General features: G+C 41.2%; 1 protein-coding gene across 3 annotated transcripts in view; it reads left to right on the top strand.

Annotated features, from left to right (window-relative positions):
- Positions 1-21,376, top strand: part of RMND1 (required for meiotic nuclear division 1 homolog) — a 47,378-nt gene that overhangs the window by 15,402 nt on the left and 10,600 nt on the right. For all 3 annotated transcript variants that reach the window (XR_006202895.1, XM_042940086.1, XM_042940087.1), the window contains 8 exons: positions 864-972; positions 2,731-2,806; positions 6,223-6,262; positions 8,201-8,301; positions 11,194-11,300; positions 12,208-12,272; positions 12,983-13,059; positions 15,414-15,534. Coding sequence is in view for 2 of the 3 variants with exons in the window: in XM_042940086.1 (XP_042796020.1) it covers positions 864-972; positions 2,731-2,806; positions 6,223-6,262; positions 8,201-8,301; positions 11,194-11,300; positions 12,208-12,272; positions 12,983-13,059; positions 15,414-15,534 (696 nt within the window). In the remaining variant the exon portion in view is untranslated. The remainder of the gene's footprint in view (positions 1-863; positions 973-2,730; positions 2,807-6,222; positions 6,263-8,200; positions 8,302-11,193; positions 11,301-12,207; positions 12,273-12,982; positions 13,060-15,413; positions 15,535-21,376) is intronic.

Here is a 21,376-nt window from a genome sequence, read left to right as displayed (position 1 = left end):
CTGGTTTGGGCCAACCAGATCGGTAGCAGGATTCATGGATGGTTGTGGCTTACAGTTTGACAAAAGTGCTGTGCCATACTGCTCCCTGTGTGTGCACTGTGCAGACATAGGCCACTCAGATACACAGAATTTTTTGTTTAATACTAACCAGAGTAAAAAGTGCTGTACTTCATTTATAGATTTAAAGTAATCTCTGGGGGAGCCTGGGTGGCTCAGTGGGTTAAGTGTCTGACTCTTGGTTTCAGCTCAGGCCATGATCTTACGGTTCCTAAGTTCAAGCCCTGCATGGGGCTCCAAGCTGATAACGCAGAGTCTGCTTGGGATTCTCTCTCTCACCTTCTTTCTCTGCCCCTCCCCTGCTTGTGCTCTCACTTGCTCTCTCTCAAAATAAATAAAAACTTTAAAAAAAAAACAACAACAATCTCTGCTGTAAAGGTTAGCAGCAAATTATCAAATGACCTTAAAATAATAATGTTTGTGAAAAAGTCACAGCAACTCAGGTTTGGAGAGACTGTAAATATCACGGCACCCGGGCCTATATTGTGCCTTAATCCTCTCTGTAACTTTGTTTTAGTCTGTGTTTGCAACACTACCACCAGGGAGGGGGCAGTTCTGTTTTCTGGAGAGCCCACTCCACCTTTTTGGTGGCTGGCGGAAGAAAGTCCTTTCACGGATTGGGCTGAACTCTATCTCCCTTTAGCTTCTTTTTCTTCACTCTCAGCATATGCCTTGTATGAACCTTTGAGACGTTTGACAAAAACTCTCGAGTGCTTGCTTTGCAAAATGGAGTCCCCGAAGGCAATAGCCATCACAGACACTTCAACCTCTTGGTAACCCATGTCGTGCCGATCTTGCCGAAACAGGACCTGATGCACTGCACAGCGTTTGCAACTGCAGACGAGTATCATCTTGGAACTCTCTCTCAAGATCTGGCCTCCCACGGATATGTTGAAGTAACAAGCTTGCCTAGAGGTACATCTTGAACCTGGGCCAAATATGTTAAAATGTATCAGAAAATAGTTTTCCTGTGATACATCGTAAATATTCATTTGTTTACGCTCCATTTTCTATTTAAAGGATCTATCACAAAAAATGATGTTGAATCTCTTTATACAAATGACAAAGATAAGAAACTAAAATGTATTTACAGAGAACTTTTAGTTCTCAGATTAAAATCAGTGTGATTTTTTAAGATTTACTTATAGGATCACTGTGACTTGGGATAATCAAAGGCCATGCACTTCATTTCTGTCGCATAAAAAAGTTGTTTTATTCTTACAGAAAGGCCATACAATTGATAGAAATAATTAGGGAGAGCCTTTAAAGAAAAATTTACCAGTATAATTCAGTACTTTCAAACTAACAAAATTAGCTAAAAGAGGAATACAAATCATATTAAAAAAGAGAATCAAAATAAACTTAACAGGATTTTAGGATAGTATCCCGAAAGATTCTTGAAAAAAAAAAATAGCCTGTTTTATAGTAAAAAATAAGTAACTTAAAACACTCTGATGGAAGTTCATAAATTTACCACAAAGAAGCAATAATAGGTTGAAAACCTCCCTGCTACATAGAAGATTCTTCAAAGAGTCATTGACCCCATAAGAAACACTTGAAATGCCACTGTGCTCTTCTTTGGTGATCGGAACAGACTCTTTGTGCTGTTTGATGGCAGAAACAAACATAATTGGGGAAAACAGAGCTCTGTCCGGAGCCCCGAAGATAAAAAATTTTCCAGGTGTATCCTTGGCTGATCCCAAAAGTTGTCAGCAGGGTGACCTGTGCATTGCACTGTGGGGGACTTCTTGTCCCAGTCCTGTGCCCTGGGTCTTTTCCATTGCATTTATGTTGCTCTTGGCTACGTAGGTGAACTTTGCCCTCTGGAGGATATAGTGCTTAGGGATGTTAGAGCTGACCCAAAAAAGGTAGTTTGGATTTGGTCTTTAATCCGAACACTCCGTTCCCCAACCTCTACCAGGAGCTCTGAAGCTTTGTGGGTCCTAATTTTAAGTTAAGAAATTATATATAACTTTTTACATATAGGAGTGTACTTATTAATTGATACATTAAAATATGTTTATAATTTATGTTATAGAATATTTGTATACTTAGAAATATTAAGTGTACTAATATATACTTATTGATAACATGTATATTAACATATATTTAATAATACGTACAAGGTTAAAATACTTAGCTATAGGTGGCGGTGGCTACAGTGGTCGTTCTCATGGTTAACTCTGAGCCCACATTTTGAAACGGTCATTATCTTTGTGTCTATACGTTTTCTGTTGTCCCACATTTCACATGATTTAAATCCATCAAAATGAGTACTTTGAGAATATTAAAATCATATTAATAACATCATATTTAAAGGAAGAGAATTTTGTAAACAATGTAATTCCTGAAACTTGGTTGTATTGAAACTAAGACTTCAATAATTATTAACTGGACTAATGATTACTGAGTGAAAATGGTTGTCAGTGAGTGGTTTTAAATAGTACTAATAATAGTGCCTCAGGTGTTTTGTAAAAGTAATTTTTTATGGTCTTTTCCTTTTCACATATTAAATATTTTCAGAAACCTAAAAAAGATGGGCAGAATGTTATAGAACACTCAATGGCTTATGAAGGAATGATCATACGTACTTTATTAAAAGTTTCTAGGTGACTCATAAACCTTGGGTCACTTTATGGTGGTAGCTTTTCACTCATTTATTTTATATGACAGATGCAGCAAATATTTTGGTGATGGGTGTGGAACATTCTGCGAAAGAAGGTGATCCTGGAACAATATTCTTCTTCAGGTAAGACAAGAGAACAGCTCTACTGGGAGATGGGCTTGTGGTCAGACACTGGTCTTTAAACTTGAGGGTGCACCTCCTCCCTTAATAGTAAATGCGTTCAAAATTTACCTGTGATTTAAACTTCTCCTTTAATTGTTATTTCATCTAGGAGACTTTGTCAGCTTTAGGAATTTTCTGGTGAAGTCTCTTATGAAACAGTTTTTTCGTGGCTTGCCTTTGTCTGTAAATCTGGATTTTTGCTCACTAAGAATACAGAGAAGTACCTTGCCTTCCATTCATCTTCAGTGCCCCTTATCAGACTCATGCTACTACTCTGCTGTCTTTTCTTCTTTTTTCCTCCTTCTGTAGCTCTTTGGTTAAAGTTTTAGACCACCTTACCTCTCCAGAGACTTTAGCCTGGGACCCTGACTCAAGTATAGTTATTCATTTTATTTAAAGGGTTTTTTTTTCTTTTTTTTAATATTTACTTATTTTTGAGACAGAGAGCATGAGCAGGGAAGGGGCAGAGAGAGAGAGAGGGAGACACAGAATGTGAAGCAGGCTCCAGACTCAGAGCTGTCAGCACAGAGCCTGACGTGGGGCTCAAACTCATGGACCATGAGATTATGACCTGAGCTGAAGTCGGACACTCAACCGACTGAGCCACCCAGGCGCCGCTTAAAGGTTGTTTTAATACCAAATTGTCCAGAGTTGCTGAGTGAGAATGGTTATGATAATAGGAACCACTGAAAATAATTTCATATTATCCCCACAGCTCTTAAAGAAGGTCTGTTATTCTCATTTTGCAGCTGAGGAAACTGAGGGTGAGAGGGATTAAGGGGATTACCCACAGTCATGGGACTGTTCTGTGTAGAACAGAAACACAAGGAACATCTATAAGAACCCAAACTTTGATGAAATGTCTGTGATACCAGTCTTCGTAGTTGGTAACTGGAGCTCCAGCTTGGTTCCTGTCAATGCCTTACCTTCCTTCTTTTTTTTTTTTAGTTTTTTTTAATCTTTATTTATTTTTGAGAGAGAGAGAGCATGTGAGCAGGGAGGAGCAGAGAGAGAGGGAGACACAGAATCCGAAGCAGGCTCCAGGCTCCGAGCTGTCAGCACAGAGCCCGATGTGGGGCTCAAACCCATGAACTGTAAGATCACGACCTGACCCGAAGTCAGACGTTTAACCGACTGAGCCACCCAGGTGCCCCTTTACCTTCCTTTTTTATGTATGTTTAAGTTATCTCTACACCCATCATTCAGCTTGAACTTAACTCCGAGACCAAGAGTCGTGCATTCTACTGACTGAGCCAGCCAGGTGGCTGAACCTTACCTTCCTTTATTAAGTAACTTAGGAGATAATCAAGAGTTCAACATTTGGTCCAAGTAGAATAGCATCCCCTTTGACTCAGGTGAGGAATTGGTTGTCTGAGGGCCTCTAGATCGGCACCATCCAGTGGAAATACAATGCAAGCCACAAATGCAAGCCCCGTATGTAATGATACATTTTCTAGTAGCCACATGTTTAAAAGTTGAAAAAAAAAAGATTTACTTTTGAACACCGGTAACAATATATATTGTGCAAAATTAATTTTAATAATGTATTTTATTTAACCCAGCATGTGTACAATGCTGTCATTTCAGCATGTAATCAGTCAGTAATTAATGAGATTTTTACACTCTTCATACTAAGCCTTTGAAACCCAGTGTGTGTTGTACATTTCCAGCATCTCTCAGCGTGGACCGGGCACATTTCAAGTGCTCAGTAGCTCGCATGGCCTGAGACCGCACCGCACAGCACAGCTCCAAAAGAGGGGCGCTCTTCCCAGCCCCTCTCATCTGCCTGGAGGGGCTGCTCTGAACTGCTAATACTCTGGCTGTGGCTTAAGGGGCAATCGCATCCACCTTCTGTCCCCTCCACCGGCTGGTGGCCGCAGCTTGCTGCCCGACCCCCTGCCTGCCATCTCACCCCACCGCCAGTCTGTGGGCAGGATCGTTTTTTCTCATCACTACACTCTCCTGCCAGAAATTCTGCGGAGCTTGACCAGACTCCTGTCATGGCACAAGATTGGCTCCTCTCTGCCTCTCCGACCTGATTGCCCAGTACTTGCCCATGTCCACAACCGCACTGCAGACAACTAGCTGTTTGTTCTGAGATGTTGCCCTGCTCCCTCACGCCTTCTGCCTGAGCCCAGGGTGTTCCCTCGGCCGTATCGCCGCCTCTCGTTTGCTCCTTCGGCTAGCCCTGCTCATCCGTGGGAACTGTTCCCTCCCGTGTACGTCTCAGCGCGTGCCCTGCATACCTCTCAGGGCACTCACCACGTGGGGCTGCAGCTGGAGGCCTGTCGGTCGGCCTTTTCTAAGTTGGGAGTTCCGTGAGGGTAGGAACCAGACCATACTCATCTTGGTATCCCAGATGCTAAGCCCAGACACACACATAGGCTAAGCACTTCGCTTAAGAAGTACTTGAAGAATGAGGGGTGCCTGGGTGGCTCAGTCGGCTGGGTGATTTCGGCTCAGGGCATGATCTCACAGTTCGTGGGACCAAGTCCCACATCGGGCTCTGGGCTGACGGCATGGAGCCTGCTTGGGATTCTCTCTTTCCTCTCTCTCTGCCCCTCTCCTGCTCATGCACACACATGCACGCTCTCTCAAAATAAACAAAAAAATATTTTCTTAAATTAGAAAAAAAAAAGGAAATGTTTGAAGAATGGTAGGAAGCCACCATATTTTTACCTGCCTTTCAATTCCACCTTTCCTTCCTCCAGGAAGAAAAGAGCCATACCTTTCTCTCTCTCTCTCTTGCTCTCACTCTGGCTCTCTTTTTATTTACTACCAAAAATAGCTCAGTGTGTCAGACTTCAGGAATTGAAACAAGTTAGACCTTAAATTCTTTCAAAGCCAGAACTAGGTCCAGAGGCCTCCTGTGGCTTCACTGTTGTCCAAGTGCTGTAAGGATGGGTGGCATTATTCTGTGGGCACTCTTAGCCATCTTTGGCTTTAATTTATATCAGTCTCTTCATTCCACAACTATTAAAAGCATGATCCTTTATTCTTTTCCTATAGCAGAATCTGCCTAATGAGAGCTAAGACGGGTCTCAAAAATTTCCTTATTCTGATTTCTGTACATCAGAATTGAACCAGGTATGAAACAGTTCAGATCCATGAAATTATATAGTATTAAAATAAGAGTTATTTATTCTGCAAACCATGTGAGAAATCATGAATTTGGGGGAGCTCAGGTTGTATCAAAAGCTCAATAATAGCTCTTTTGTTTTAGCAAATCATCTAGGGACCATAATGTCAAATAAGTAATCACATTTGTAAAAATTGCCTTTGGGATATATTCTAGAAGCTACCTAAGCATGGCTTTACGTATGGCCTTAACGTATTCCACTGTTAACTTAATTGATTCTTTTATTCTTTTAAATCAGAGAAGGAGCTGCTGTGTTCTGGAATGTGAAAGACAAAACTGTAAGTATATATAAAGTATAAAAGTGTAAAATTTTTTCTGAGAAAAAAATTGTTAATTGTTAATTGTAATTGTTAATTGTCAGTAATCTGAGCCACTGGAAGATAAATTAACAGAAAATCCACAGCTTACTTGCTCTGCATTATGTGATTGATGCTAGCACATTTGTCTTCTAAAATGATTATATTTTGGCTTATAAGTTTCCTCCATTTTCCATCCTCTGGGCTTATAGTAATTTGTGAAGAATTAGAACAGCCTAGCTACAACGCAGACAGAAAGAAATTAGTTACACTTTGTACATGATAATCTACAAAGTGAATCACAGTTCACTGGCATTTGACTGCACTAAGGTCTTACCTCAGATCAAGTTTTCTAGAACTTTCTCACTCACAGGAAACAGTTTCTTCATTATCTCGATCACAGTTTGTTTACTATAACCTTCTTAGAGGTAGTTTGATAATACAGATCAAAGCTTTATATTTAACTCAACAAAGTTTTACATTTAGAATGTTATCCAGAGGAAGTAATTGCATTTATGCACGATAAGTGATGTACAGAAATGTTCATCGGCGTTCTGTTTACAGTAGCAAAATGAGAAATAACCGAAGTACGTAATGGTAGGAAGTTTGTCAGATACCTCCCTGGGTGATACCGCAGTTCTTAAAAATTATGTAGAAAAATATCTGTTCCTAGGAAATTGCCTAATTAAATTTAAGAAGCAGATTATAAAATATAACCATTATAATATCAGGGCTAGTTAAAAAAAAATATGCCTCATAAAATCCCACTTTTACTAAAAGGAAATACACCCCCACTAAACACACACACACACACACACACACACACACACACACACACACACGGCGGTGGTAAGGTGGGGTTTCCTGAAGAAAAGGAAATATAAATGACTAATAAATATAAGAAAAATTGGCTGTTTGAAGTGGCAGAAATGTAAAAGGCTGGTAATACCCAGTATTTTTTAAGAATGCTCTGCTGAGGACACCTGGGTGGCTCAGTCGGTTAAGTATCTGACTCTTGATCTCAGCTCAGGTCTTGACCTCCGGATCATGAGTTTAAGTCCCACTTTGGGCTCTGTGCTGGGCATGAAGCTTATTTCAAAAAAAAAAAAAAATGTTTTCTTAAATGTTTAGATTCTAAAATTGGAAAAACCGTTTTAGAGAGCAGTTTAGCAACATTTATCAAAATAGTAAGTGTGCATGTCTTTTGATCTAGCAATTCCTCAGGACATACCCCCATCAGACCACAAAGATACATAAGGGTGGTGCATTTGCAACCGTGTAATAGTGTCTCAAGAGTAGGAATAATCTGTGGAGGGACATTGAGGAAGGTTAAATAAATTGCGGTTTCTGCATTAAGGAGAGTAGCATTGAACATGTTTACATGCATAGTATGATCTAATTTTATATAAAAAAAACACATATTTTTAAAAGTCTGGAAGGATATGCAGCAAATTAGGGTTTTCTTTGGGGATTAAGAATTCAGGAGAGCAGAGAGAGATTATTACTTTATACCTTTATGTTGTTTAAATTTTTATAAGTATGGGACTTACACATTTTTAAAAAGATTTCACAGATACAAACCATAAAACTCGTGGTTTTCTTTCGGTTGTGGAACGTGATAATTTTAATTTTCTTTATGCTAATGTGTTTTCTAAATGTGAAGACAAGTTAATATTCCAATGAGTTTAATATCACAACAAATTTGCCTTTTCCTTAAAAACTAATCAGAAGAGCTTTGCACAGTGGCAGTGAGTGGCCAGTGAGGTTTATCCGAGGCATGATTATTGCTAAGTAAAAACTAAACAGAAGAAATGTCACCAAACGTAATGACAAATGTTATAACCCTTAACACTATGACACAGTTTTGTACGGAGAGAATCGGGTATAATTTCAGGTTACTTACTTTTCATTTTCTTCTAGATGAAGCATGTGATGCAAGTCTTAGAAAAACATGAAATCCAGCCCTATGAAATCGCACTGGTGCACTGGGAGAATGAAGAGCTTAACTACATCAAAACAGAGTGAGCAACATTTTATCACGTTTACAAAAAGGCCACTTGGAATTACTAGACTGGAAGCAGTGGAGACAAGAAACAACTTACACATTTGGAGACTCATTTTAAGAAAAAAAGTTACTGGTACAGATACAAAGCCTAAACGATATAATAAATATTCGTAGGTAAACATAATTTTTTTTTTTAATGTTTATTTATTTTTGAGACAGAGAGAGACAGAGCATGAACAGGTGAGGAGCAGAGAGAGAGGGAGACACAGAATCTGAAACAGGCTTCAGGCTCTGAGCTGTCAGCACAGAGCCCGACGCGGGGCTCGAACTCACGGACCGTGAGATCATGACCTGAGCCGAAGTCGGATGCTTAACCGACCAAGCCACCCAGGCGCCCCCATAATTTTTTTAACTTGTCAGGCTACACGTAGTGGAGGGGCGCCGAGGTGGCCCAGTTGGTTAAGCGTCCGACGTCAGCTCAGGTCATGATCTCACGGTTCGTGGGTTCGAGCCCTGTGTCCGGCTTTGTGCTGTCAGCTCGGAGCCTGGAGCCTGCTTCGGATTCTGTGCCTTCTTCTCTCTCTGCCCCTCCCCTGCTTGTGCTCTGTCTCTCTGTCTCTCAGAAATAAATATTAAAAAAAAAAAAAAAACAAGTGGATAGCATAACCTTCCTCAGAAGTACTATGCCTTCATCAGAAAGAACCTATCAGGTTATTATAGTAAAGGTCCTCATGAGTAAGTCCATTTTTTTCCCTGTTGGTTTTGAGTTTGGACGAGGGTGTGAATTAAGAGAATTACTTATAGAAATGGGGGTGTCTGCAGGAGGTGGGGGCCTGACAGCATCCTCAGAGAAGATGAGTGGGTAGGCAACGTACCAGCTGATTTTCCTGTCTCAGCAAGCAGGGAAACATGAAAAGATGTCAGAACAGAGAAAAAGGCTGTGTGAACAGGATTGAAAGGCCTGGAGTTACCTGTCTAGTGGAATATGGAGAAAGAATCCTGTGTATTAGAGGAAGCGATGAAAGCAGAGCTTTAGGAAAATTGGAAGAGACACCAGCAAGCCTTAGAAAGACCAGATGGGATCAGAGCTAAGTAATAATAGCCGGCAAAGGTGAACTACTCGCCCTGTGCCCAGCACTGTTCTAAGTGCTTTCCACGCTTCCTTTCATGTATCCTGACAAAAACCCTCCAAATGACGTTAACTAGTTTTCGGGACGAGGTTCAGAGATGTTTTGTCCTGCCCAAGGGCATCGGACCAGTGAGTGAGGGCCTGGGCCCAGAGTGGATGCACTTGAAAGTGAGGACGTGAACCTGAGAGACACAACAGATGAAGAACTAATTGAATTTTATTAATTTTATTTTATTTTTTTTTTTTTTTTAATTTTTTTAACCTTTATTGATTTTTTTTGAGACAGAGAGAGAGAGAGCATGAACGGGGAAGGTTCAGAGAGAGATGGAGACACAGAATCTGAAATAGGCTCCAAGCTCTGAGCTGTCAGCACAGAGCCCGACCTGGGGCTTGAACTCACCGACTGTGAGATCATGACCTGAGCTGAAGTCAGACACACAACCGACTGAGCCACCGAGGAGCCCTAGAATTTTATTAATTTGAGGGGCGCCTGGGTGAGTCAGTTGCGTGTCCGACTTCAGCTCAGGTCATGATCTCAGGGTTCAAGAGTTCAGGCCCCACTTCGGGCCATCAGGCTCTATGCTGACGGCTCAGACCCTGGAGCCTGCTTTGGGTTCTGTGTCTCCCTCTCTCTGCCCTTCCCCGACTTGGGCGCGTGCACGTGTGTGCGCTCATGTGTTCTCTCTCTGAAATAAACATTAAAAAAATTTTTTTAAAGAATTGTATTAATTTTTATTATTAAGCACTTGGTCTTGTGGTTATGGTTCCCACGAACTTCCCTTCTGTGCTCTACTTCCCTATCAAACCGTTCCTTACTAGGCACCGACAGACATGTGTGCCCCTGTGCGCGCACACGCACACGTGTGCACAGGTATTACCTTACAGTCTGTGGAGGAGTGAAATCCCCAACTGGGATCTCTTTGGATCCCAGATTCCATAATTGGGTTTTGTCAATAAGTTGTTTGGTGAGTCCTGCCAGTGATTCCAGCTCTTGGCTGCCTTGTGCGGTGCTGTGACATTGGCCGAGCTCCTTCATTAAAGCATCCTTTCGACTCTGCTTTCTTGTCTTTTCTTTCTCCCTCCACCTGAGCTTGTCAGCAGATTCTGCCTCGCTGCCCTCCCGTCAGGCCTCCTTGTCCACCGCTTTGTCTGTCTCTTGCCTCCCATCCTCTGTGATGGTTTACCCTCTTCTTTTCCTGTTTGCTTGTGACACGTATGTTCCCAAATTCCCACCCTTTCGTCACTTCCCAGCCCCCCCAAAATCCTCACATGTAACCTCAGGTTTTCACCGCTTCCCCATCTCCCTCGCCCTTCCCACCCTGTCAGTGTGATTTTAGATCACAGTCTGTGTGTATGAGCAGCCTTTTATCAGTTAGCAATTTATTGTGATCATTGTATTCCCTTTCTACGAAATATCAAAACATGCTTGCTGATTTTTGCTCTGTGGACTTCATATAAATGAACCATTCTCCTATTGAACGTTTATTTTTTTTCCTAGTTTTTTACTGTTAAACATTTAACCATAAAAGTTTTTCGTACACAGATCTTCCTTTGCATTTTTTATTATTTCCTTAGGATAAATTCCTAGAAATGGAATTACTTGGATCAAAGGATATAAGAACATTTATAAGACTCTTGGTTTAAATTGCCAAAATGACCTCTAGAAAGAGTGTAAAGTGACTTTTTCAAAATAAAAAAATTGAAGAAGAAAGAATGAAAAAAAATTAAAGTGCTTTTTAAGATTTATACCTTTTTTTTTTTTTAATTTTCTTCTCACAGGGGACAGTCAAAACTTCATAGAGGGGAAATCAGGTTAAATTCGGAGCTAGATTTAGATGACGCCATTCTAGAGAAATTTGCTTTCTCAAATGCTCTGTGTCTTTCAGGTAAGTTATTGCTACTTATCCGAGAATATGTTGCATAGTTTTCATTTCATCAAAGGAAGCTTAACCATTTAGTAAGGATTTAGGCATGTTTCACAGAACACTCGGCAAAGCTTTAGCATTTCTTTTCCTTCCAAGAGAAAAGAACGTATAGTACATAGGGAACAGAGTATCTGCTGAGGCTACTCATTCTTTATTAATTCTTTCAATAAAGCTTGCCCTCTCCAAAAATATTTTTTGTGGTATTGTTTTTCCCTTTGCGTCCCTCTCTTCTTCTATGTGGTCGTTACTCTCAGGTTGTCTGTAATCCGGGCAGAGAAAGCCCGCTGTGACCGGGCGCAGGCCTCTGTAGAAAAGTGCACCCAGTTCCTCACGGGAGTGGGACAGAGAGCCACAGTGGCTCTCAGTTTTTTCTGGAAGATCCATGCACCTGAATAAAACTAGAAGTTCTCTGAGAGATTTGCAGCCATGCCTGGCATGGCCTGTCCACCGCTGTGGCTGGCTTGGCCTGTCCACTGCTCCCGGAGTCTTCGGGGACTCGTGAGCTTTACACACTGCCCCGAGAAGAGTAGGGGGCCCGCAGGATGGCCAGGAAGGCCTGGGTCCTGCCCCCTCTGCACAGCCACACTTCCCTTCAGGGTGGACCTCCTAGTCCTGGGTTTCTGAGATCCAGTGTTAGAAAGTCAGGAATTCTGCCAGGTGTCACTTTGGTCTGCCAGCATGGCAGAGCGCTCAGTGCTCCCCTGTATGATGGTAACTATTCTTAAGTTTCAGTGTCACATTGTTAACACATGTGCTTCTTAAACTTGGCTGCAATGGTGGTACAGGTCCTGTGCAATTCATTATGCGTTTTGTAGAAATAGGAGTATGATGATAAAAAAAAAGTTTCATTGTTATTTTTTTCCCCCAGTGAAACTGGCTATTTGGGAGGCATCACTGGACAAATTTGTTGAGTCTATTCAGTCAATTCCAGAGGTAATTATATCAATGTTATGATTGTTTTCAAGGATTGATTTCTGTTTGGGAAAAATACAAATTTCCCACCCAACAATATATTTAGGAGTACAATAAAGTAGTAACAAACACTAGAAAACCTACACTGAATTTAAGCAAAAACAGAACACTCGTTACATATAAAATAAAAAAATTTTATGCTGTTTTTTTTGTTTTTTGTTTTTTGTTTTTGTTTTTACTTTTTAAAACTTAAAAGTCTAATTACTTTCTTCTGATGGTGTAGTAATTTTAATGTAACTGTGTTTTTTGAGAAGTGAGCTCTGTCCCCTCTAAGGAGTAGGATTATGACCAGTTTTCTTGATTGAAAAGTGTTTTGCTGAATTATGAGACAAATAGTGGCTTGAAAAATACGTGTAAAGTTATATCAAAATACACTAACACTCATGTTTACTGTGATTTTGTTTTTTACTTGAATGAATAATTGAATTATTCTTAGGGTAAGAGGCCCTGCTTTCTCAGTAAGAGGTTAGGAATGTAGATCCTAGAGGTGGGACAAGGGAGTGTAAAATTTCTACTTAATAAGATTTTGAAATTTCAAAGAGAAATGATTGAGAGTGGCATCCAAGACAGTCATTTACGTGGAGTCAGTGACTGCTTTAGAATGTGCTGTTTGGTCCTTGTTGGAGAGATATACATGTATGTACGAATGTATTTTTTTCCCTCCCAAATAGGCTTTAAAAGCTGGGAAGAAAGTGAAACTATCTCATCAAGAAGTTATGCAGAAAATGGGTGAACTCTTTGCCCTGAGGTAGAATTTTCTCTGTAAATAAAGTAATTTATGTATTTAACAGTCTGAAGGAAACACTCCTGTAATTGTAGAATAAAAAGCAACCACGTACCCTTATGGGAATTGCAGCTATATTTATCTCCTGGATAAATAAGCAGGCGGAACCCTCCCGGTCAGGAGCCCTGGGGCTACATCAGGGACCGCACTGCATGAGGTTCTGCATGTGCACAGAGATCCTGATCCATCCACAGTCAACCTGCGTATGGGGCACAGGAGATGTTCTCTGTAGGGAGAAAGGCATATTCTAGAATTTGGGTGACAGGAATTCTCAGGAAAACCATCTTACTGCATCTAGAGAGCATAACGCTAAGCAAAATAAAGCTAGTCAGAGAAAGACAAATACCGTAAGATTTCACTCATTTGTGGAATTTAGGAAACAAAACAAATGAACAGAGGACAAAGACACAAACCAAAAAACAGACTCTAACTGTAGAGAACAGATGGTTGCCAGAGAGGAGCTGGGTGAGGGGATTGAGAGTACACTTACGATGAGCGCAGAGCAACGTATAGAATTGTTGAGTCACCGTATTGTACACCTAATATACCATTACAAATTATGTTGGAATTAAAATATATTTATCTTATAAATATTATAAATACTATTTTAAAGTAAATAATATATTTTACTTTAATTCCTATATATGCGGGAAACAGAGACAAGTGCTGCCAGTTAAACTATGATACGATGCTTTTTTATCACAGAATTAACATTTACACCGAAATGACTTTTAGCCTTACTTGGGTGTAGATTCCGTCGCATTCCCTCTTGGGCGTACATAAAAAGGAAGCATACGGGAAATGAAAGCAATGGCCACTAAGTCACACCTGCCGCCCGTAAGACATCATTTTTTAAAGATGCCTTCTGTTTTCAGAGATGGGAAAGAACTGGATCTTAAAATTGACGAAATGCATCAATGCATCATTTTAAATAAGTTTCTGGAAAGGTTTCCCGTTTATTTCATCTTTGTCATTCTCCCAGGATTCATGGAATGAAACACCCTGAATCCTGGCCTTATTCTCACCAGGCAGTGGTGTTTTGTCCCTCAGAGTATATGGCGTGAGCTACTCAAGATCGTTGTATGTAGTTTGAGAGCTGTTTTCCACATTTTCCGTAGAGATCGGCTTGGAGAGAAGTGCTCCAGGATTTCATCACCTGTGCATTTCTCATAGCTCAGGGGCCCTTATTCAGGAAGCCAGCAAAATAAAAGCCCACTCATCGGGAGCATCCGGGCAGCGCATGTGAAGCCTTGAGTTTTCCAAGAAGTGGGGTAGAGAGATTCTTCTATCCTCTTCTCTGGTAACAGAAGCAGAATTTGATACAGCAGATTATAATAGTATCAGAACTCAGAAGTTAGAGTTAAATATATTTAGGTTTGTGAGCAGTTTCTATAGAGTCCTACTGTCCTTATCCTAAGTTTTCTTCTCTTTATAATAGAAGTGCTTGTGTGTTAGTAAAAGGAACATGGTAAATCTCTGATAGATACATGGCAAGTTACATTGGGTGAAAACTTAAATCCAAATTATGTATAGTATTATCCAGTTTGTAAAACAAACAAAAATAAATATTCATCTTTATCTTGATATGTATCTTACTACAAATATATGTTTATATGTGCACACGCATACATGAATGTATGCACAGGAAAGGTCTGGAAGGACACAGCAAAGCATTCGCAGGGCCTAAAGGATTTGAGTTGTGTTTTAGGGTAAGAGGGCTGACTACTGTTTTCTGAGTTCTTCTCTAGGGCTTTTCTTTTTTATAGTGAATAACCATTTATGTGTTATTTCTATGCCTTAAATTTTCATTTAAAAGTAAGCTTAGGGCTCCTATGCAAAAAGGTAGATATTGAAGGATGTGTGTGTGTATACTTGTCCAGTGTTTGCACAAACACTGGAAGAATAAAGCTAACATTGGTTACCCGTTATGGGTGGGAGAAAAGGAAAGAGGGATAAGAATAGGAGTGAGATTTGTCAGTGTACCTTTTGTGTCATTTTTAAGCCACATGATTACCTAGCCACACACAAAAAAAGTGTGTATATATTGTAAAAATTTTTAATGAAAACAGAAAAAAGCTCAGAATGAAAGCAAAATGAGGGGATTTTTTTCTAATTACTTCATAAATAATATTAAAGATTGAGGTAATTTGGTTGCAGATTTTGAAATTCTTATGTAAATTTTTTTTTATTTACGTGTTTCTCAGAAACACGGTCAGCATTAACAAATGTTTTCATAAAGTACTAGGTAAAAAGAAATAAAGTAGAGACTGATTTTTCATTCAAGGTAAAAAAAGTTTTATAATTTCTGTTTTTTTAAGACACCGTATAAACTTGAGTTCAGACTTCTTGATCACTCCCGATTTCTACTGGGACAGAGAAAACCTGGAACAACTTTATGATAAAACTTGTCAGTTCCTTAGCATTGCTCGTAGAGTTAAGGTATGTATTTTATGCTTTCACTGAGAAAGACACAACACTGTTTATAATTTGTGTGACTGTGTGAAGAGAAATTTGAAATTTAAGTAAATGTGTTTCACTGTTTGGGAGAAATACCTTGTTTGACTTGTATTCAGATCTCCAGATTTCCCCTTCCCCATCTGCTGTGCACAGTTTCCAGAAATTTTCTTTATTGCATCAAAGGAAATTCTGATACTTGCTCTGCGGACTAGATGAGATAAGTGAGAGTTTGGAGGCCTACCTTTCCAAGCTCTCATCAAGTCTCAAGCAAGAGTTCTTGGGTCCCAGAACTGTGTTGGTGGCAGCAAGAAAAGAAATGAATTCAAGAAAGAACCTTCCAAGACAAATCAAGTAATTGATAATGGGAGGCCAGGGAAAGGGAAGAGTCAAGGATGACTGATGTTTGCCTGCGAGTGCCCGGTAGAAACATGGCAGTACCTAGACAGGTGGGGTCAAGGGGAGTGGAGGAGTGAAATTTAAGATATGTTGAGGGGCACCTAGGTGGCTCAGTTGGTTAAGCGTCCAACTCTTGATTGTGGCTCAGGTCATGATATCATGGTTTGTGAGACTGAGGCCTGAGTTGGGCTCTGCACTGACAGCCTGGAGCCTGCTTGGCTCTGTCTCCCTCTCTCTCTGCCCCTCCCCATGTATATGCACTTGCTGTCTCTCTCTCTCTCTCTCTCTCAAAGTAAATACACTTAAAAAAAAAGATACATTGAGAGTACGGGGCAAGAAGCCATCCAGTGAGAACCATCACGTAAGCATTTAGAAGCAAAATGAAGCAAAACTGAGAAGACATAGGCATCAAGAGAATGATGGGATGGGTGGAGGTGGTCATGATAGAGAGAAACGACGTGGGGAAGGAGGGTGGAAAAGAAAATGGATGTTTTGCGACATACGCACGTAGTTCTGTGACCTTTAATTACATTGACATCCACGTGACCACGTGGTGCGGGGATGCAGAGCTGTTGTGTCACCAGAGATCTTGTGCTGCCCCTGCCAGTCACACCGCCTCCCCTCCCCCACCGTCCCTAACCCCTGCCCGTGAGTGATCTAGTCTCCGGAATTTTGTCATTTTGAAAACGTTACATGAATAGAATCGCACGGCGTGCGACTTTTAAAACTGTTTTCACTGAGCATAATGCCTTTGTGATCCATCCGAGTTGTTGCCTGTAGCAGTCCCTGCCCTCCTGTGCATTCCTTAAAACATTTTTGGGGATTCCATTTTGGTTTATCTATCTCTGTATTTTTTACTGTGTCTCTCAGCACAGATATTTAGTGGTTGTTCTAGATACTATATTATACATACATAGCTTATCAGTCTGCTGGTTTTGACCTTTGACTAGAGTAAGTCAGGTGTAGAAATCTACCACCCTTTGCATCCCTTTACCCTCCACCATTTACAGTACCATTGTCTTAACTGTTCCGCAGACATTGTGACAACTCCATCGGTGTTACAATTTTTGCTTCAGCCGTCGAATGTAATTTAGAAAACTCAGGAGAAGGAAATTCTATTGCATTTACCTCTGTTTTTGTTCTTTCTGTTGTTCTTTTTTTCCTTCGTGATGTTCCAAGATTTCTTTTAGTCTTTTCCATTTCACAAACATTCTTTAGTTATTCCTTTAGGATAAGTCTGCAGAAACAGACCCTCCTAGTTTTCCTTCATGTGAGACTGTCTCAGTAACCCCCCCCCCCTCTCCGCCGCCCCCAGCTCTAGGGTTCTGGGGTTACTGTTCTCTGTCAGCACCCAAAAACTGCCATGGTACCTAGTTCCGAGCTGCTTGGTTTCTGATGAGAAAGCCCGAATATAAGCTCCTTTCCCGTTCCCGCACACATTCAGGGCTCTGTTCACTTGTTTTCTGTTCTGGTTTGTCTCTGTCATTTGTGTGGGGTCATGTCCATTGCTCTGCCTTTGAGGTCACGGATTCTTTTTTTTTTATCACCTTCATTCTGCTGCTGAGCACATCGCTGAATTTTTTTATTTTGCTTATTGTACCTTCCAGTTCTAAAATTTTCGTATGATTCCTCTTATGTTCTCTCTTTGCCGAGACTTTGGTTTTTGTTTTTTTTTTCTTTTTTTTCATTTGTTTCAAGCATGTTCATAATTGCTTATTGAAGCAGTTTCGTGATGACTGCTTTAAAATCCTTGTCAGATGATTTCAGTATCTGATTTATCTTGATGTTAGTTATCTGTGGATTGCCTTTTCTCCTTCCCTCCAGCCAGTTTAGCACCTTTAATTTCCTTCATTGCCTAAAGGGTTATGTTCAAGTGTTTTTGCTTTCATATACAAGGACCTTCATGTTTCCTCCTCTTTTTCAGTCTTCTTTCCTACCACTTCCCCAGTGCATCCGATGCCCAGTCAAAAATAAATGACTTACAACTTCAGAAACCCACCATGGCTCATTGAATGTTATGGCAGCTCTGGTATCTACATATTTTCCCCCACACCAGACGCTTCCCCCTGAAGAACAACATCGAAGTTGTCTATGTAGTTGTCACTGACCTGTATAGTACCAACTATAGTTGTCCCTGAACTTGCTACCACCTCTGTCTGTATGGGCGTCTTCCAGACAGGCGAGTAGAGGTCGCTGCCAGTGGTCAGGGCACGAGGCCCACCCTAAACCGTGTTGCTTTTAGCTACCGTGAAAAGATTGATCATTGATACCATAAGATTCGAATTTCAGTGGCCTCCAATCAATACGATTTTAGGTACTAAGTCTACCCAGACAGGATCTGGCAATCCAGATGTCTGGTCAGACATGAAAAACATTGGACTTGCATAGCTGTCCAGGGTGAAGGTCCAGGGGCTATAAAAGGCATGCCCAAAGCTTTACAGAGTTGAGGGCTCTCCTGTGGTTATACTCGTTAGCTATCACTGCGAAAAAACTTGTTGCAAACCTGAGTGGCTTCAAACAGCACTTACTGTCCCAGAGTTTGAGGAGTCCGGAATCCGGGTCCGGCTCAGCCCGCGCCTCCGGCTCTCACGAGGCTGCAGTAATCTCCGGGACCAGCTGGGAAGGCGAACTTCCTAGTTCACCCCTGTGTCGTCGACAAGATTCAGTTCCTCCCGGGCCGTTGGGCTGAAGCCTCAGCTCCTCCTGAGCTCGTGGCCGGAGGCCTCCCTCCGTTCCCGGCCCCGTTGTCTTCTCCGTAGAGCAGGCAGCCCGTTTCGTCTGGGCGAGCGGGTGAGAGGAAGGGGGCAGAGCGCCTCCAAGACAGACTCAGTCTCTCGTAGCCTCGCCAGCGATTACAGCCTGCTTGCTTTTGCGGTATTTTTGCCAGACACAAGTCACAAGGGGAGCCCACGGTCCAGGGGAGGGGACTGCACAGGGGTGTGAATTCCAGGTGACAAGGATCTTTGGGTGACGTCTTAGAAGTCTGCCTAACATAGACTTCAGGTTTTGAAAGAGAACGTTTTAGAAGCCTACTTGGCAAGCGCTGTGACCCACGTCATCCTCTTGCTGCTGCGACTTCAATGATCCCCCGCTTCGGGCCACCAAAGGCACTGCCAGCAAGCACCTACTGCTCCCACGTGCAGGATCCTCCGTAAGCCAGCTGCCACTGCCACTCGGCTTGGGCAAGAAGGATGATAACAGACTAACCATCTGATCTCTAACCTGGAACGTGGCCATTTTTCTGTGTCTCTTCTCACTATTCAAGATGGAATTCTTGGCATCGGGTCTACAACCGAGGACACCTTGAACGAAGAATACCTTGACAACCAAGTGGACAACCAAATGGTCAAGTGCAAGCATAAAACTCTCAGAACAGAAGGGCTGTGTAGGCTCGTCCCCCTCTACTCGGAGGATGCTGAGCGTACTCTTTCTTCCAGTAGCGAGGCCGGTTTGAGATTGAGTCTCTCCGTGAAAGGATTGACACGTAACCACTGTTACACAGCGGCAGTTGGGAGAATCCACTGCTAACCCAGTCTCTAGAACCCTAGACATGTGGAGAAAGCCCTGTGCCGTGCCAGCTAGACAAGGCACCAGTCCCTGCGGGTGGCTGTATTTATAGCTCCAAGATTTAAAATCTCTTGAGAAGAAGTAAATCAATTCATTCACAGACAACAGGATCTTGTATGTAGAATGTCCTAAAGAATCTACAAAAAAGCTAGCTACAAGAACTAATTAGCGAATTTCTCAAGGTTAAAAAATCCAGGGTCACTATATAAAAAATTAACTATACTGCCAATGAACAATTGGAAAATGAAATATTTGAAATACCATGTACAATATGGTCAAGACCTCAGATTGTATAGGAATAAATTAAAAAAAAAAAAGATCTGTACCCTGAAAACTACAAATGTTGGCTGAGAAATTAAATGAAGACATATCCCATGTATGTACAACAGAAGATTCAGTATTATGAAGAAGTTACTTCTGGAAGTTACCCTGTAGATTCCAACTCAGTCCCAAGCAAAGTGCCAGCAGGCTTTTAAAAAATGTATTTTAGAAGTAACAAGCTGATTATAAAATGTAAATGCGAGGGGCCTAGACTAGCCAAACCAACGCTGAAGAAAGGACAAAGTTGTAGGACTTTTATTATCTGATTTTAAGGCTTGCGGTAAATCAAGGTACGGTAATCAAGACATTTGACTCTTGGTATAAGAATAGACATATAGATTAATGGAACAGAGTAGATTTCAGAAACAGACCTGTACACATATAGGCAATTGATGTTTTTTCTTAGGTGATTGATTTTTGACAAATATAAATCAGCTCAACAAATGGCTGGAATAATTGGATAGCCATAAGTTAAAAAAAAAAAAAAAAAAAAAAAACTCTAGGGGTACCTGGGTGGTTCAGTTGTTTAAGCATCCAACTCTGGATTTCAGCTCAGGTCATGATCTCACTGTTTGTGCAATGGAGCCCCGCCTCGAGTCCCGAGCCAGGCTCTGTGCTGACAGCACAGAGCCTGCTTGGGATTCTCCCTCTCTCTGCCTCTCGCCTGCTTGCACTTGCATGATCTTGCTCTCTCTCTCTCTCAAAGAAAAGAAAAAAAAGAGAACTCTATTCTTTACTTCACACACATGGATCAGAGACTTAAAAATATAAAAACTAAAATTATAAAACTTTAGGAATAAAAAATAGGAGAAAGCCTCCTGACCTTCAGGCAGGCAAAGATTTCTTAGGGAAAAAAAAATGAACCTTGGGGGGAAAACTTAGTCAAAACTAAAAACTGCTCCTCGAAAGACATTGCTAAAAAAAAAAAGAAAAAAAAAGAAAGACATTGCTAAGACAAGCCACAGGCTGGGAGGAGATGTTCTCAGTATGTATTCCTGACAGAGGACTTACCCAGAAAATCTAAAGAACTCTTTCTACTCCGTAATAAAAGGACAGCCCAATTTTTGAAATGGGGGAGAGATTTGGACACCTCACAAAAGAAAATAATGCAAGTGGCCGTATGAACATGAATAAGATGTTCAGTGTCCTTGTTCACCAAGAAAGTGCAAATTAAAACTACAATATGAGGGGTGGTCAGTCGGTTAAACGTCCCACTCTTGACTTCAGCTCAGGTCATGATCTCATGGTTTGTGAGTTCGAGCCCCTCATCGGGCTCTGCGTTGTCAGGGTGGAGCCTGCCTGGGATTCTGTCTCCCTCTCTCTCTGCCCCTCCCCGCTTGCTCACTATCTTTCTCAAAAACGAAAACAAAAAAACTTTAAAAACTACAATGTGATATCACTACACACCCATTAGAATGGCTAAAATTTAAAAGACTGATACCAGGTATTAGTAAGAATGGGGGGGCAATTGGAATTTTCATTACTCGTGGAAATATAAATTGGTACAATGGCTTGGCAGTTTCTCATAAAACCAATCATT

The sequence above is a fragment of the Panthera leo genome, chromosome B2 (genome assembly GCF_018350215.1).
Source record: "Panthera leo isolate Ple1 chromosome B2, P.leo_Ple1_pat1.1, whole genome shotgun sequence".
In the NCBI taxonomy this organism is placed as follows: Eukaryota; Metazoa; Chordata; class Mammalia; order Carnivora; family Felidae; genus Panthera; species Panthera leo.
Note: the sequence above shows the minus strand (reverse complement) of the source record. Positions and strands in the feature narration are given on the sequence as shown.